At 53.0% G+C, this 15,681-nt stretch overlaps 3 protein-coding genes across 6 annotated transcripts in view; 2 read left to right on the top strand and 1 right to left on the bottom strand.

The window, feature by feature from the left end:
- The window catches only part of LOC108292621 (ATR interacting protein), a 20,055-nt gene extending 10,438 nt beyond the window's left edge, over nt 1-9,617 (top strand). Inside the window, exons 5-13 of one of the 2 annotated variants that reach the window (XM_017513635.2) lie at nt 1,136-1,293; nt 3,169-3,264; nt 3,593-3,722; nt 3,916-4,605; nt 7,755-7,891; nt 8,046-8,137; nt 8,568-8,648; nt 8,816-9,068; nt 9,454-9,617. In XM_017513635.2, coding sequence (XP_017369124.1) covers nt 1,136-1,293; nt 3,169-3,264; nt 3,593-3,722; nt 3,916-4,605; nt 7,755-7,891; nt 8,046-8,137; nt 8,568-8,648; nt 8,816-9,068; nt 9,454-9,521 — 1,705 coding nt within the window. In that variant the 3' untranslated portion in view covers nt 9,522-9,617. The remainder of the gene's footprint in view (nt 1-1,135; nt 1,294-3,168; nt 3,265-3,592; nt 3,723-3,915; nt 4,606-7,754; nt 7,892-8,045; nt 8,138-8,567; nt 8,649-8,815; nt 9,069-9,453) is intronic. The other variant, XM_017513715.2, reaches the window with a different exon arrangement.
- A 134-nt stretch (nt 9,618-9,751) lies between these two features.
- Nucleotides 9,752-11,570, top strand: TREX1 (three prime repair exonuclease 1). Its single transcript, XM_017515007.2, has 2 exons — nt 9,752-10,252; nt 10,557-11,570. Exons 1-2 carry the CDS (start codon nt 10,099-10,101, stop codon nt 11,525-11,527), a joined length of 1,125 nt encoding a protein of 374 aa, XP_017370496.2. The 5' UTR covers nt 9,752-10,098; the 3' UTR covers nt 11,528-11,570.
- Nucleotides 11,571-11,800: 230 nt separating this feature from the next.
- The window catches only part of SHISA5 (shisa family member 5), a 37,917-nt gene continuing 34,036 nt past the window's right edge, over nt 11,801-15,681 (bottom strand). For all 3 annotated transcript variants that reach the window (XM_017514622.2, XM_017514815.2, XM_017514889.2), the window contains 3 exons: nt 13,588-13,703; nt 13,223-13,435; nt 11,801-13,048 (listed from right to left, as the gene is read on the bottom strand). In XM_017514622.2, the coding sequence (XP_017370111.1) occupies nt 12,969-13,048; nt 13,223-13,435; nt 13,588-13,703 (409 nt within the window). In that variant the 3' untranslated portion in view covers nt 11,801-12,968. The remainder of the gene's footprint in view (nt 13,049-13,222; nt 13,436-13,587; nt 13,704-15,681) is intronic.

Below are 15,681 nucleotides of genomic sequence, written 5' to 3'. Positions count from 1 at the left end.
TAAACTCTTTGCATTTAAATTCTATTGGAAATCTTATGACTGTTAAAAAAAAATTTGTTCCACATTGGCCGGGTGCAGTGGCTTACACCTGTAATCCCAACATTTTGGGAGACTGAGGCAGGCAGATCATTTGAGGTCAGGAGTTCGAGACCAGCTTGGCCAAATGGTGAAACCCCATCTCTACTAAAATACAAAAATTAAGCCAGGTGCGGTGGCTCACGTCTGTAATCCCAGCACTTTGGGAGGCTGAGGTGGACTGATCACCTGAGGTTGGGAGTTCAAGACCAGCCTGACCAACATGGAGAAACCCCATCTCTACTAAAAATACAAAATTGGGGGGGGGGTGGCACATGCCTGTAATCCCAGCTACACAGGAGGCTGAGGCAGGAGAATTGCTTGAACCTTGGAGGCAGAGGTTGCGGTGAGCCGAGATCACGCCATTGCACTCCAGCCTGGGCAACAAGAGTGAAACTACGTCTCAAAAGAAAAAAAGGAAAAATTAGCCAGGATTGGTGGCAGGCGCTTGTAATCCCAGCTACTTGGGAGGCTAAGGCTGGAGAATCACTTGAACCCAGGAGGTGGAGGTTGCAGTGAGCCAAGATCGCACCACTGCACTCCACCTTGGCCGACAGAGCAAGACTCCATTTCAAGAAGAAAAAAAAAATGCCAGGCACCGTGGCTCACGCCTGTAATCCCAGCACTTTGGGAGGCTGAGGCAGCAGATTGCCTGAGCTCAGGAGTTCAAAACCAGTCTGGGCAACATGGCGAAACCCTGTCTCTACTAAAAATACAAAAAAATTATCTGGGCGTGGTGGCAAGCACCTGTAATCCCAGCTACTTGGGAGGCTGCAGCAGGGGAATTGCTTGAACTCAGGAGGCAGAGGTTGCAGTGCACCGAGATTGTGCCACTGCACTCCAGCCTGGATGACAGAGCAAGACTCTGTCCCAAGAAAAGGAAAAAAAAATGCCTAGTATTTTGCACTGCTTCCCTGACAAAGAATGGTAGACATATATAGATAAAACCTTTGGTTAAAACGACATGAAAAGTTTAAAGTTTGTTAGAAATTTTGTAACCAGGTATTTTGAATGGTTTTAGCAGAATCATTACTTTGCTTTCATAGTCAACTTTTTCCAGTCCTAGGAAAAACCCTTCTGTGGTTATAAAGCCAGAAGCATGTTCACCACAATTTGGAAAAACATCTTTTCCTACAAAGGAGTCTTTTAGTGCTAACATGTCCCTTCCCCACGCCTGCCAGACAGAGCCAGGATGCAAGCCTCCGGTGGGCAGAGAGGGTAAGTCCATTAGTCATCTATTGTTGTATAACAAACTGCCCAAATTTGTGGCTTAAAACAACAATTATTATTTATTTTCTCCCAGTTTCTGTGATCAGCAGTTCTGACAGGGCACAGTGGGGACAATCTCTGCAGGGACTGGAATCACTGAAAGCTTATCTTAAGCTGGAGGACCTGTTTCAAGGTGGCTCACTCACATGGCTGGCAGTGTAATTCCTTGCCACATAGGCCTCTGCACATGGATACAGAGTGTCCTTATAACCTGGTAGTGGCTTCTAAAGATAGCAAATCCAGAGACAGAACCAGGGAGAAGCTATCCTTCTATGGCCTGGCTTCAGAAGTCACACAGCATCACCTCTGCCTCATTCTTTTTTTTTGAGACGGAGTTTCACTCCTGTTACCCAGGCTGGAGTGCAATGGTGCGCTCTCGGCTCACCGCAACCCCCACCTCCTGGGTTGAGGCATTTCTCCTGCCTCAGCCTCCTGAGTAGCTGGGATTAAAGGTACACACCGCCATGCCCAGCTAATGTTTTGTATTTTTAGTAGAGACGGGGTTTCACCATGTTGACCAGAATGGTCTCGATCTCTTGACCTTGTGATCCACCCTCCTTGGCCCCCCAAAGTGCTGGGATTACAGGCGTGAGCCACTGCGCCTGGCCTTTTTTTTTTTTTTTTTTTTTTTTTTTTTTTTTTTTTTTTTTTTGAGACAGTTTCACTCTAGTTGCCCAAGCTGGAGTGCAATGGCATGATCCTGGCTCACTGCAACCTCTGCCTCCTGGGTTCAAGTGATTCTCCTGCCTCAGCCTCCCTGTAGCTGGGATTACAGGTGCCCACCACCATGCCCAGCTAATTTTTGTATTTTTAGTAGAGACAGAGTTTCACTATGTTGGCCAGGCTGGTCTTGAACTCCCGACCTCAGGTGATCCACCCGCCTCAGCTTCCCAAAGTGCTGGGATTACAAGTGTGAGCCACCACGCCCAGCCCACCTCTGCGACATTCTGTTTGTTAGAAGCAAGTCACTGTGTCTGGGCTTCGTTCAGGGAAGAGGAAACCAAGCTATACCTTTTGAAGGGAGGTATGTCAAAGCATTTGTGGGCATATTTTTAAAACATAATAGCATCAATTGGCCATGCCAAAAACATAGCTAGTATGAAGGGACATGTTTTCCTTTTGTAGTCCAGCTTTTGAGTTTTTATAACTCAGTTCAGATTGAGGGGATGCTGCTGTTTTCTAGAGAGAGACAATCTAACATCAGTAGGTTTTCAGACTGCTATACCAGTGTATCTTATAAATCAGATACATTGAGCCATTTCTCACCATCAGCCTTTCAAATCCTTGGCCATCATACACTTCTGAGAAACTGCAGCCCACTTACATTTTTGGCATCTAACAACTAAAGGGGCAGGCAATTGGGCCTAGTAGCCTAGGTGTAAGTCCCAGTAATGCTACTTACTGACTTACATGATTTGGCCAAGTCCTTTAGTCTCTGTGCCTCAGTTTCCCTATGTAAAACAGAGCTAATGATAACTCCTTATAGAGTCACTGAGGAACAAATGGGCTGATGTGTGTAAAGCTCTTAGAACAGTGTCCAGCACATACCGAGCACCATGTCAATGTTAGTGGTTACTGTTTTATCTAATTGCCTTATTTTTAGTGAGGCAAACAGCTTGATTTTCTTTTCCTTTCCTTGTATGAGTTCCTATTTTACATGAGGAAGGTAAAAGATGCAAGGGCTCTTGAACTACTTTGGCTCTTTCTTTGATCCAAGGTCAAAGAAGTAGAACAACTTGTGTTTTAAACTCATTACATGCAAAAGTTTCTGACATGCCTGTGCTTTAGTGCTCAAGTTTTGATTTACATTTTATCTCATTTCAGACAGTAAGACCCACAGTCTGAGAGGTGACTCCATAAAGCAAGAAAAGGCCCAGAAAACCTTTGTTGACAGCTGGAGGCAGAGATCAGACACTCAAGGTACCAGAATCCTGCTTCTCCTGCAGGGGGCTGCATGGCTCTGAGTGATATGCAGAAGAATTGCCCAGGCCTCTGAGAACCGGCGCCCCAGGCAGTCCTTCAGAGAGTCCAGGGAAGTCAAAGTATGTGCTTAAGCAGAAGACTTTATAAAGTGGAAAGGGCCAAGGGCAGGTAGGTCCCAGAGCCTTCCACACCAACAGGCATCTTCCTGGGCTTAGTGGCAGCTTAGAGGACAGTTGGCATCCAAAGAATCCTTACTGTTTCCTTCTGAGGCCACAGAAAAGATGTCCCATGTCAGAACCTTCTAGAGCCGCCTTGTCTTCTGCAGGTTCCATTTTGATAAACCTGCTCCTGAAGCAGCCTTTGATCGCAGGGTCATCCCTAAGTCTTTGCCACCTCCTGAGTAGTTGTTCTGAGTCTCCTGCTGGCACCTCCCTGCAGCCACCAGGGTTTGGCAGGTAAGCATAAGACTCCTGGAAAGCTTGCTTGGGAAGGAGTTTCCTGGAAAGAAGTTCCTTTCTGGCCCTGGCCAGCCTGGGAAGTCTGGGGGATGGGCAGGGAGCTGGGAGAACGTGGCAGGCAGGCTGTTGGGGGCCCTCGACCTTATCTCCATCCCACACTTACTTATTTTTCTTTTGTGTTCGTTGCCAGTACCTTGGCTGGAACGTTAGGCCTCAGGACCACAGGTTCTCATGATGGGTCATTTTCCCTCTCAGCCCTGAGAGAAGCACAGAACCTGGCATTCACTGGACTGAATCTGGTTGCCAGGAATGAATGCTCACATGATGGAGACGCAGCAGAGGGAGGCAGAAGGGCCTTCCCACTCTGCCAGCTTCCTGGGGCCGTGCATTTCCTCCCCCTTGTACAGTTCTTCATCGGCTTACACTGCCAGGCCCTGCAAGACTTGGCAGCTGCTAAGAGAAGCGGAGCACCTGGGGACTCACCGACACATTCCTCCTGCGTGAGCTCTGGGGTGGAGACCAACCCTGAGGACTCAATGTGCATCCTGGAAGGCTTCTCTGTGACTGCACTTAGCATTCTTCAGCACCTGGTGTGCCACAGCAGAGCAGTCGTCTGCCTATTACTGTCAGGAGTGGGGGCAGATTCTGCTGCTGGGGAAGGAAACAAGAGCCTGGTTCACAGGCATTGTAATGGAGATATGACCTCAGCCCCAGTGGGGGTTGCTGATGACCAAGGACAGCACCCACTGTTGAAGATGCTTCTTCAGCTGTTGGCTTTCTCTTCTGCAGCAGCAGGTCACCTTCAAGCCAGTGTCCTGAGCCAGTGCCTTAAGGTTTTGGTGAAATTAGCCGAAAACACTTCCTCTGATTTCTTGCCCAGGTATAAAGCAGCACAGGAGTCATGATGCTTTGTGGGTCTCACCTGACCTCTTAAGGTGTAACCTGTGGCCCTTGTACTTTGCTCACATCTTGGCTTATCTACACTAGTTAGTTTTTTTTTTTTTTTTTGGAGACGGAGTTTCGCTCTTGTTACCCAAGCTGGAGTGCAATGGCGCGATCTCGGCTCACCGCAACCTCCGCCTCCTGGGTTCGGGCAATTCTCCTGCCTCAGCCNCCTCCGCCTCCTGGGTTCGGGCAATTCTCCTGCCTCAGCCTCCTGAGTAGCTGGGATTACAGGCACACGCCACCATGCCCAGCTAATTTTTTGTAATTTTAGTAGTGACGGGGTTTCACCATGTTGACCAGGATGGTCTCGATCTCTTGACCTCATGATCCACCCGCCTCGGCCTCCCAAAGTGCTGGGATTACAAGCGTGAGCCACCGCGCCCGGCCTACACTAGTTAGTTTTAAGGCTTGGTTCAGGGAGTTCTGAAGTGATGGGAAGTGGGGTCAACCGTTGGGAGAACCAAAGAATTGGTTTATTTGGTTTAATTCTGCCTCTGAACAACAGATAAGCAAAAGGCACACATGATTAAAGGAGGCTGCTAACCCCTGTGGAGGAGGGTCCTGCCCCAGGGCAAGGGCTGAGACAAGTGGCCTCTGAACCTGAGAAGTGGGTCACGTGAAGACCACATATCACAAACACATTGAAGTTTAGTGAGTTCCCTACGGAAGCAGAGGATGTAGGAAGGGTTCCCTAAGGAATCCTAAGCAGAGGATTTAGTGGGTTCCCTAAGGAAGCAGGGGCCCACAGGCTGACCTTGTGGGGAGTGTCTGCTTGATATTGTGCCCATGTTTAGCATGTGTCTGGGGTGGCCTGTTCCTCTTAAGGCTTGTGGGAAGTAGTAGCACAGTGAACCTAGGGAATGAACACTGTGATCATAAATTCCTCCCTTGGGATTCCAGAGCCCTAAGACTGGGAGAACTGTGAACACAGCCAGCCCACCCCCTCATCCAGTAATCCAGTCTCCCTCTCAGCATTCCACCAAGAGGCCAGTTTCTATGTTGGAATAAGTCTACTGGCTGGATATATCTTAAATCATCTCGTCTCTGAGCTCAGCACTGCTGTTTCCTAGATCCCAGTTTTCACCCAAATATTTTTCGTCTGGCCTATGCTAAAAGTGCTCAGAGCTGGACAGCACCACAGTGTAATGTGGGCAGTGGGGTCGGGCAGACCCAGCACTCAAGTGCCCATCAGGGGACCAGCTCATAGTGGCTGGTTTTGTTGTTGTTTTTTGAGATGAAGTTTCACTCTTGTTGCCCAGGATGGAGTGCAGTGGCGTGATCTCAGCTCACTGCAACCTTCACCTCCCAAGTTCAAGCAATTATACTGCCTCAGCCTCTCAAGAACCTGGGATTACAGGTGCCTACCACCATTCCCGGCTAATTTTATGCATTTTTAATAAAGACGGGGTTTCACCATGTTGGCCAGGCTGGTCTTGAATGCCTGACCTCAGGTTATCCACCCACCTTGGCCTCCCAAAGTGCTGGGATTATACGCATGAGCCACCTCGCCCAGCCTTGGTTGTTTAATGTTTGTTAAATGAATGAATCCCAAGCTGGGCACAGTGGCTCCTGCTTGTAATCCCAGCATTTTGGGAGGCCAAGGCAGGGAGGATCACTTGAGCCCAGGAGTTTGAGACCAGCGTAGGCAAAAAAGCAAGACTCCATCTTTACAGTTTTTTTTTATTAGCCAGGCATGGTGGCAGTGAGCTCTGACCTGCATAAAATTTTATTTAGATCAGGCGCAGTGGCTCATGCCTGTAATCTCAGCACTTTGAGATGCCAAGGCAGGTGGATCTCCTGAGGTCAGGAGTTGGAGACCATCCTGGTCAACATGGTGAAACCCCGTCTCTACTAAAAATACAAAAAATTAGCTGGGCATGGTGGCACGTGCCTGTAATCCCAGCTACTCAGGAGGCTGAGGCAGGAGAATTGCCTGAATCCAGGAGACGGAGGTTGCGGTGAGCCGAGATTGCGCCATTGCACTCCAGCCTGGGTAACAAGAGCGAGACTCCGTCTCAAAAAAAAAAAAAAAAAAAAAAGGAAAACCCTCAAAAAAAAAAAAAAAAAAAAAAAAAGGTTCTTATGCTATCCAAAAATAACTTGGAAACCACTGTGTTATATATAAGGGTAGATTTTCCTTGCAGATACCCTCTGCAAGTGGCAGATATTGGGCCTCTTACAGCCCAATAATGAAACCATGTAACAGCCAGGTTAAATTCCAGTTTTTCACAAAGGTCTGCACACCCTGGCAACTAAAAAGCATTGAACTTTTTGTCTGCTATGCAGGATTTGCTCTAAAGTGAGTTCACCCCACACAGTGAGACCTTGCTTCCTAAGGACATACTGAGGGATATCTTTACCTTATGTGCTCAGAAACTGCAGATGTCTGAAGGGGTACACACCTGGCCAGACCCCATAGAATTGCCCTTCTCCCCACCCACAAGGCCAGTCCATCATGCTCCTCCAGGCTATGTGAGTTGGGCAAACAGCAGCAGTTGCCTTGCGGCCTGGCTTCTTGGGAATAGTTTTCCCTTTGTCCCTGAGACATGGGGCAGTGTGCCCGGAACCCCTCCCTCCTGCACAGCCCACAGTAGGCACATTCTCCCACTGGCAGCAGATGTGCTTTCTAACAGGTAGAAAAAAAATGGTCTTCCTTGCTTGTAAGAGTTCTCATAAGATCCAACTATAGCCAAGGCCATGTTTGTCACTCCTGGAGCCTTGGCTGGTCCTTCTGTGGGCACAGAACATTTCTCTCACACCTAAGTTAGGACCTGCATCCCTGTTTGGGAACATGTGAAAGCCAGGCATCCGAGGTTCAGGAAGTCATCCCACTTCCTGGGCGATGCTACGCCAGATGAGGGCCTGTCCTGCAGTGAGACTGCCCACTTGTTACATGAAACAAGTTTCATAGCAAGTAAGCGGGGTCAGGCCAGCACTGAAATCCAAGTCTATCCGCACTAACTCTCCTCTTCCTACTGCCTTGCTCAATTTCCTGCTACCTCTGGTGGAATGTGAGGGGAGGTTATGCTCTAAAGTGAGTTGGGGTTGGGGAGTGTCACATCTCTCTGGGTCCCCATCTTTTAGGTTCCAATGTGTGTTCAAAGTGCTGCCAAAGTGCCTCAGCCCAGAAACACCTCTACCTAGCGTGCTGCTAGCTGTTGAGCTCCTTTCCCTGCTGGCGGACCATGAAGAACTGGTGCCTCAGCTCTGTTCCCATTCAGGTAAAGCATGGTGGGGTGGGCATCTGGACTGCTCCTGCAGATCAGGGGAGGGGCTGGGGACAGGTTCAAGGGCCTCGGAGGGCTTCTGCAGCAGGTAGCCCAGGCTCTGCATGAGAAAGGGCACCCTGAGAGAAAGGCGGGCTGTCCTTTTCAGAAGGCTGCCTCCTGCTGCTGCTGTACCTGTACATCACATCACGGCCTGACAGAGTGGCCTCGGAGACACAGTGGCTCAAACTAGAACAAGAGGTAAAAACTTCAGAGCCCCTTCTGGACGCTGTCCCCCACCCCATCCCATCCTAAGAACCGACAGAATCTCCTTTCTTTCCTCTGGGGAGAAAAGGAGCTTTAATTCGTTTTAGTAACAAGATCACGCAGCAAAAGAGGTAAACTCAGTTTGGGGTCTGTGTACTACACAGATGCAATCTAGGCGGGACTTGGCAGAGTTGCCTGATGACTGATCCTGTCTGGCTTTGGGGGCTGGGGGCAGGTGGGTTGCTGGTGAGACATGGGTGCCCATCCTGAGTGTGGCCTGGGAAGGTCCCACACCACTTCTTGGACCCCATTTGTGCAGACAAGCAGTTGCTGAAGCAATTGAATTCTTGAAGAAGCTTGAGAAAGCCCTTGTGGGGACTAGTCTCCTTCTGCCCAGGATGGAACCAATCTGTTCTTGTTCTAGGTGGTGTGGCTCCTGGCTAAGCTTGGTGTGCAGAGCCCCTTGCCCCCAGTCACTGGCTCCAACTGCCAGTGTAATGTAGAGGTGAGTGGGCAGGGGCCAACAGCTGGCAGCTCTGTGGGTGGTAAGGGGCCCTGTGCAAGGACTATAGGCCCCACTGCAAACCCCCTCACCTGAGGTGGTAAGGCTGAGCAGATTGTTAGGGTGCAGGCCATGGTGACAGCAGACCGTCTGCGCCCCCTCTCCCCCAGGTGGTCAGAGCGCTCACAGTGATGTTGCACAGACAGTGGCTGACAGTGCGGAGGGCAGGAGGGCCCCCAAGGACCAACCAGCAAAGGCGGACAGTGCGCTGTCTGCGGGACACAGTGCTGCTGCTGCACGGCCTGTCCCAGAAGGACAAGCTCTTCATGATGCACTGCGTGGAGGTCCTGCATCAGTATGACCAGGTGATGCCGGGGGTCAGCATGCTCATCCGAGGGCTTCCTGACGTGACTGACTGTGAAGGTGAGCCTGCCAGAGGCCCTCCCGCCCAGCCCCCATGGCTTCTCCCTGGGGTTCCAATGAGTCAGCTTCCTGGGCCCCTCCCACTGCAGCCTTTTCTGGCACTGGGGCAGTTTTCTTTATCTTTCTGCCCAGTTCTTCTCCAAGCATATTGGGTGGCCTTTCGCTCCTCTCTGTTGAATGTGCCTGGCAGAGCCATGGTTTTTCTGGAAATACCCGTGTCTGAATTGCCTTTGTATCACTTTGTTTGCAGTAGCTGAGGGAGCAAGGCCTGAGTGTGGAAGGGACTGGTTAGTTCCTGTGGACATTGTGGGATGAGAGGTGGGACCTGCCTAAGGCCCTGGCACCTTTGGGCCCTCACCATGGAACCCTCTCCTTTTTGTCTCAGAGGCAGCCCTGGATGACCTCTGTGCCGCAGAGACCGATGTGGACGACCCCGAGATGGAGTGTGGCTGAGGCTGCGAGCATCCAGCCACATGGTGGCATCAGCTCCTTTCCTCACTACATCAACCAATTAAAGCAGTGCCCGGCAGGAACTGCCCAGAGAACTGGCCGGCCTTGTTTCCTGAGTCTGATCTCTTTGGCAGAGAGGGAGGGGTGGAGTGGGACTGCGACCCTGAGAGGCTGGGATCCTTCTTCCTGTCCTGGCTGCCGCTGAGCCCCAGTCCCCATGGTAACTGATCTGCCTTGAAGAAGGAGCCCTGCCCTGCCTGTGGAATTGTACTGAGTCATTGCTTTGGGCTAGAGCCATGGGAAGAAACCATTGTGTGGGAGGGAAAGAGGTGGTCGTTGGCCCAAGCCCAAACCAGGAAAGCCTGAGAAAGTGGGACTCACAGGTGGTCATCAAAGGGCCCAGGCAGGGGATCCGAGCAGTGTGTAAGACGCAGAGCTGGCCCGGCGCCGCTGACCTGGTCCTTCCAGCTGCCTGTCACTGGTGTGAGGGCCCCAGTGCATTGTGCCACCAGCAGGCCACAGCTGTGGATCTGGGAAGGCCTCTGGGGTCTTCAGGGGCAGGGGGTGGGTGGGGGGATGAATGTTGGTGAGGGACAGGCCAGGCAGGCTGACGAGCAGGGCGGGCCTGTCTCACGTGGGCCTGTGGGCGGGCCCATGCCGTTTCACTTCCCACCACTGCTGTCAGCGAGAGCCGAGGGAGAGTGCAGCCGAGTCACTGCTGCCTGCCTGCTGTGGTGAGTGTGGCCCCCCAAGGGGATGGGACAGCGCAAGAAGGCCGTGGGTTCCCCCACCCCAGGCTAAGGGGGCAGTAGAGGAGGGGCCAAGTCTTGTGAAGAGGGAGCCCTCTCTCAGACAGTCCAATGTGCTGATCCCACTAAGGAAACCACCCCACCCTCTCCAACTTCCTGCCTGAAAATGGGCCCTGACAGGGCAGGATTGTCCAAGGAAGGCTGAGATGTGCTTCTGCCCACCCCTACCCCACTCCATCCTCTTCAAATTTTAACACTGGGCACTTACCCACCCCATGCTCCTCCCCAGGCTCAGCGGCAGGTACCTACCCAACCATGGGCTCGCAGGCCCTGCCCCCGGGGCCCATGCAGACCCTCATCTTCTTCGACATGGAGGCCACTGGTTTGCCTTTCTCCCAGCCCAAGGTCACGGAGCTGTGCCTGCTGGCTGTCCACAGATGTGCCCTGGAGAACCCCCCTACGTCTCAGGGGCCACCTCCCATAGTTCCTCCACCACCACGTGTGGTGGACAAGCTTTCCCTGTGTGTGGCTCCCAGGAAGGCCTGCAGCCCTGCAGCCATCGAGATCACAGGTTTGAGCACAGCTGTGCTGGCAGCACATGGGCGTCAGTGTTTTGATGACAACCTGGCCAACCTGCTCCTAGCCTTCCTGCAGCGCCAGCCACAGCCCTGGTGCCTGGTGGCACACAATGGTGACCGCTACGACTTCCCCCTGCTCCAAGCAGAGCTGGCTATGCTGGGCCTCACCGGTGCTCTGGATGGTGCCTTCTGTGTGGATAGCATCACTGCACTGAAGGCCCTGGAGCGAGCGGGCAGCCCCTCAGAGCATGGCCCAAGAAAGAGCTACAGCCTGGGCAGCATCTACACACGCCTGTACGGGAAGCCCCCTCCGGACTCACACACGGCTGAGGGCGACGTCCTGGCCCTGCTCAGTATCTGTCAGTGGAGACCACAGGCCCTGCTGCGGTGGGTGGATGCTCACGCCAGGCCCTTCAGCACCATCAGGCCCATGTATGAAGTCACAGCCGCTGCTAGGACCAAGCCAAGACCATCTGCCGTCACAGCCACTCTACACCTGGCCACAACCAGCAACGCTAGTCCCAGCCTTGAAGGGAGCAGGAGACCCAAGGATCTTCCTTCAGTGAAGGACTCTGAAGCCCCACCCAGGGAGGGGCTGCTGGTCCCACTGGGTCTGCTGGCTGTCCTGACCTTGGCAGTAGCCACATTGTATGGACTATTCCTGGCTGCACCTGGGGAGTAAGCCAAGAAGGAAAATCTGAGGAATAAAGACCCCCGGCATAGCACTGAGTGGTCACTTGCCTCCTACCCTTCTTGGCAGCCCAGACCTCTGCCCCACACCCAGGGACCTGGGGAGGAGGGCATAGTGTTTGTCTCTCACTTTCTCTGGCAGGATGGTCAACTATCTGAGACCGATAAAAGTAGGGAAAACACAGAGAAGCCCAAATGGTGGATGGAAACAGTACCGCCTGATTCCAGTCCCGGCAGCCGAGGCCAGAAGAAAGGGGGCAGCAGCTCCAAACAATTGCATTTATTATAAACACAGGTGCAGATCCTAGACTTTCAGAAACACAACAGATACGAAGCTAAGACAGCTCTGGTGAAACTAACAGACGACGAGGAACACCGAGGTATTCATATCTGGGCCAGAGCTGCCATCCAGCGCCCCACACCCCACCTTTGGTCCAGATGGCCGGTTGGCCAGGTGTCCCTGCTGCCAGAACACACTGGACTGGGGTACAGGAGTTGCATCTTCCATGAGCTGGTGTCAGGGGAAGCAGGGACTCTCACAGTTGCCAGGTTGTCCTCCTCCGAGCCAATTTCCCTCCACAACCCAGGGCTTTCAGCCTCACATCACTATGATGTTCAAAACAGAAAACAGGCAAAATGTTTGGCTAAAATAAAATGAAAACTGCAGGGAAGAGACCTGAGTGTGCTGGTGGACAGGCTGCCCTGCTCACCTGCGGGAAGGGCAGGGTCAGCGAGGGCAGGAGAGCTACCTGTGGGCAGCTAGGCTGTGTGTGCATGTGGCCCTAAGGTGGTCCCAGGGAGGACACAGGGTATCAGGTAGTAGGGCTCTGCCTGAGGTGTTCTGGCATCAAGAGGCTTCCTGACCCCTAATGGGCATGACACAGGCCCCAGGGAGCAATGGACATCTGCTGAGAGGATCAAAGCCCAACTTGGTCAGATCCCAAGCTTCACCTGCATCAGGTCCCTGACTCTGCAAAGGGTACCTCCAACTCTGGGGACAAGCCATGGCCTCGAGCAGCAGCTGGCTACACTGCTGAAACCAGGACACATCTGCATCATATAGCTGCGCCATCCTGGTCTAACAGGCCATACTTGGTCATCCTAGGGTAAGCTGGAAAAGAACTCCAGATGTGCCCTGGAGAGCCCCCCACTCCTCAGGTCCCACCTCACAGGGTACTCCCACCACCCCATTCTTTGAGTTTGGCTTGAGATTTTTAAGAAGCATAATTTCAGGTGAGGAAGAGAACAAAGTCTGGTCCCAGCCCACTCTGGCAAGGATTGTTCTTCCCCTCGTCAGCATGAGAGGAAGCCACATATACAGGCAGGACACACACAGCACGCATGGGGCGTAGGGAACTACGCCCATGAGTGCCTGCACATCACTCATACACACACAACATAACCAAGTAGCAGCCGGAGAGGCCAGGGCATGCTCAGAGGGCCGCCTTCGGGGCATCCATGTAGGCCGGGTTGTAAGGAGGCTGGCTGGCGGAGTAGGGTGCCGCTGCTCCTCCTGAAAGCAGAGAGGACCCTGGTTGGCTGTGAGCATGGCGGGCTGCCATGTCAGTGGCAGGCAAGCAGAAAGGGACAGAGGCCTATTCAGCGATGTATTCTGGGATGGGTGCCTGAGGGGTGCTGGCAGGGGCTCAGGAAGTCAGGCAGGGCTAGAGTAGGCAGGGGCACTCACCAGCCAGGGTCTCGTGGTAGGCCGGCGGGCCCATTGGCTGGGCTGGGTAAGGCGGTGGGTACTGCATTGGGTAGGGTGCTGCTGGCATCCCTGGCTGAGGGGGCATGGCGTGGTAGCCCTGGTAGCTTGGTCCAGGGTAGCTAGGCGGCACACTTGGAGGCTGAGGGTAAGGGGCGTGCACCACAGTGGTGGACGTGGTGGTGGTGACAACCGCTGCAAAGAGAATTCCAGTCAGGGCCCTCCTCCATCTCCCTAGGTCTTGAGGGCCAGGCTTGCCACCCATCCCTCCAGCTTAGCCAAGGCAGGGCCTGGTCAGCTCCTCTTGCCACCCGAGGGGGTCAGTGGGGCAGGGTGGGCATGCTTACGACGCGGTCGGCGGCATGTCTTGTACAGGCAGCAGCAGGAGCAGGTGAAGCAGATGATGATAGTGACAACAGACAGCACAAAGATGGTCAGGCCAACGGCCAAAGTTGCTCCGAACCTGCCAAAGACCTGGATGTGACCTGGAGCCCCTCCCCAGACTAGCAACCACGCTCTACCCGCTCCCAAGCACACCCTTCTTGCCAGAAGGGGTCTGGGCATTGCGGACGGAGCCACTTCCTTGTGCATGGCCTGCACCTGTTTCGGTCTGCTCCTCGTGTGTGAACAGGGGTACGTGTGAGTCTCTGTAACCGTCTCACCCTGGGTCTGCCCCACCTGTCCCACCCTCAGAGGCTTGGGAAGGAGTTCTTCAAGCCCACCCCCACACACATACATCTGTTATGTCCACCACACAACCAACTGATCAGCAGATGGGCATCGGACACATGCCACAAGCCAGGCACTGTGATTTCAGCCAAAAAACAGTAGGCAAGACAGCCAGCCCTGGCCTCTGGGAGCCCACAGTCCAGTGTAGGAGGAGGCAGACAGTGAAGATAAAATGGCTCAGGAAGCACGAGGTGAAGAGATGGAGAAGCCCCAGGAGGGCAGAGGCCAGTGTGACCAGAACAGGAGGCCCCCAGTGGTCCCTGAGGCCACTCCATGACAGCCCTAGGGCAGGGAGGCTGGCCTCCAAGTGATGAGGACAGCTGCCTCTGCCTGCAAGCTTGCTGTGTGCCATGCACTGTGCCAGGGGTCACACAGACCCCTGGGCCCCCCACTTCTGACGTGCACAGCCATTTCCACAGGTGAGAGGGCCAAGAGCCAAGGGGAGGACACAAAGGCCTGCGGCGGAAGACCAGAGGGCTTGCCCTTTGAGAAAGCAGGCCCTGGGCTGGGACGTTCACCAAAACTGATTTCCAAATGCAGACAGAGCCGCTTCCTAGCCACCCTGCCCAGGCCAAGCTTCATTCTTTTTGTTTTTTTTTTAAAGGAGTCTTGCTCTTTAACCCAGGATGGAGTACAATGGCGCAATCTCGGCTCACTGCAACCTCTGCCTCCCAGGTCCCGATTCAAGAATTCTCCTGCCTTAGCCTCCAGAATGGCTGGGATTACAGGCACATGCTACCATGCCCAGCTAATTTTTGTATTTTTAGAATATTTTTGTATTTCACCATGTTGGCCAGGTTTGAACTCCTGACCTCATGATCTGCCCCCCTCAGCCTCCCAAAGTGCTGGGACAACAGGCGCGAGCCACTACGCCCAGGCTTTTTCTTTTTTATTTTTGAGATGGGGTCTCACTCTGTCACCCAGGCTGGAGTGCAGAGGCATGATCGCAGTCCACTGTACCCTCCACCTTCCAGTTTCAAGTGACTCTCCCACCTCAACCTTCCCAGTAGCTGGAACCACAGGCATGCACTACCACATTTATTTTTGTAGACAGGGGTCTCACTAGTTACCTAGCTGGTCTGGAACTTCTGGCCTCAAGCAATCTTCCCGCCTTGGCCTCTCAAAGTGCTGGGATTAAAACTGTCAGCATGACCAGGTACAGTGGCTCACGTGTGTAATCCCAGCATTTTGGGAGGCCAAGGCAGGCAGATCACGAGGTCAGGAGTTCAAGACCAGCCTGACCAATATGGTGAAACCCCCATCTCTAATAAAAATACAAAATTAACTGGGTGCAATAGCTCACGCCTTTAATTCCAGCACTTTGGGAGGCCGAGGCGGGCAGGTTACAAGGTCAGGAGATGGAGACCATCCTGGCTAACACAGTGAAACCCCGTCTCTACTAAAAATACAAAAAATCAGCCAGGTGTGGTGGCACAAGCCCGTATTCCAGGCTACTTGGGAGGCTAAGGCAGGAGAATCATTTGAATCCAAGAGGTGGAGGTTGCAGTGAGCTGAGATCTCGCCACTGCACTCCAGACTGAGTGACAAAGGGAGACTCAGTCTCAAAAAATTAAAAAATAAAATCAGGTCGGGCGTGGTGGCTCAAGCCTGTAATCCCAGCACTTTGGGAGGCCGAGGCAGGTGGATCACGAGGTCAAGAGATCGAGACCATCCTGGTCAACATGGTGAAACCCCGTCTCTACTAAAACTAC

This window comes from Cebus imitator, unplaced genomic scaffold (assembly GCF_001604975.1).
Source record: "Cebus imitator isolate Cc_AM_T3 unplaced genomic scaffold, Cebus_imitator-1.0 Scaffold0, whole genome shotgun sequence".
In the NCBI taxonomy this organism is placed as follows: domain Eukaryota; kingdom Metazoa; phylum Chordata; class Mammalia; order Primates; family Cebidae; genus Cebus; species Cebus imitator.
The sequence above is the reverse complement of the archived record's forward strand: the minus strand, read 5'-3'. Positions and strand labels throughout refer to the sequence as shown.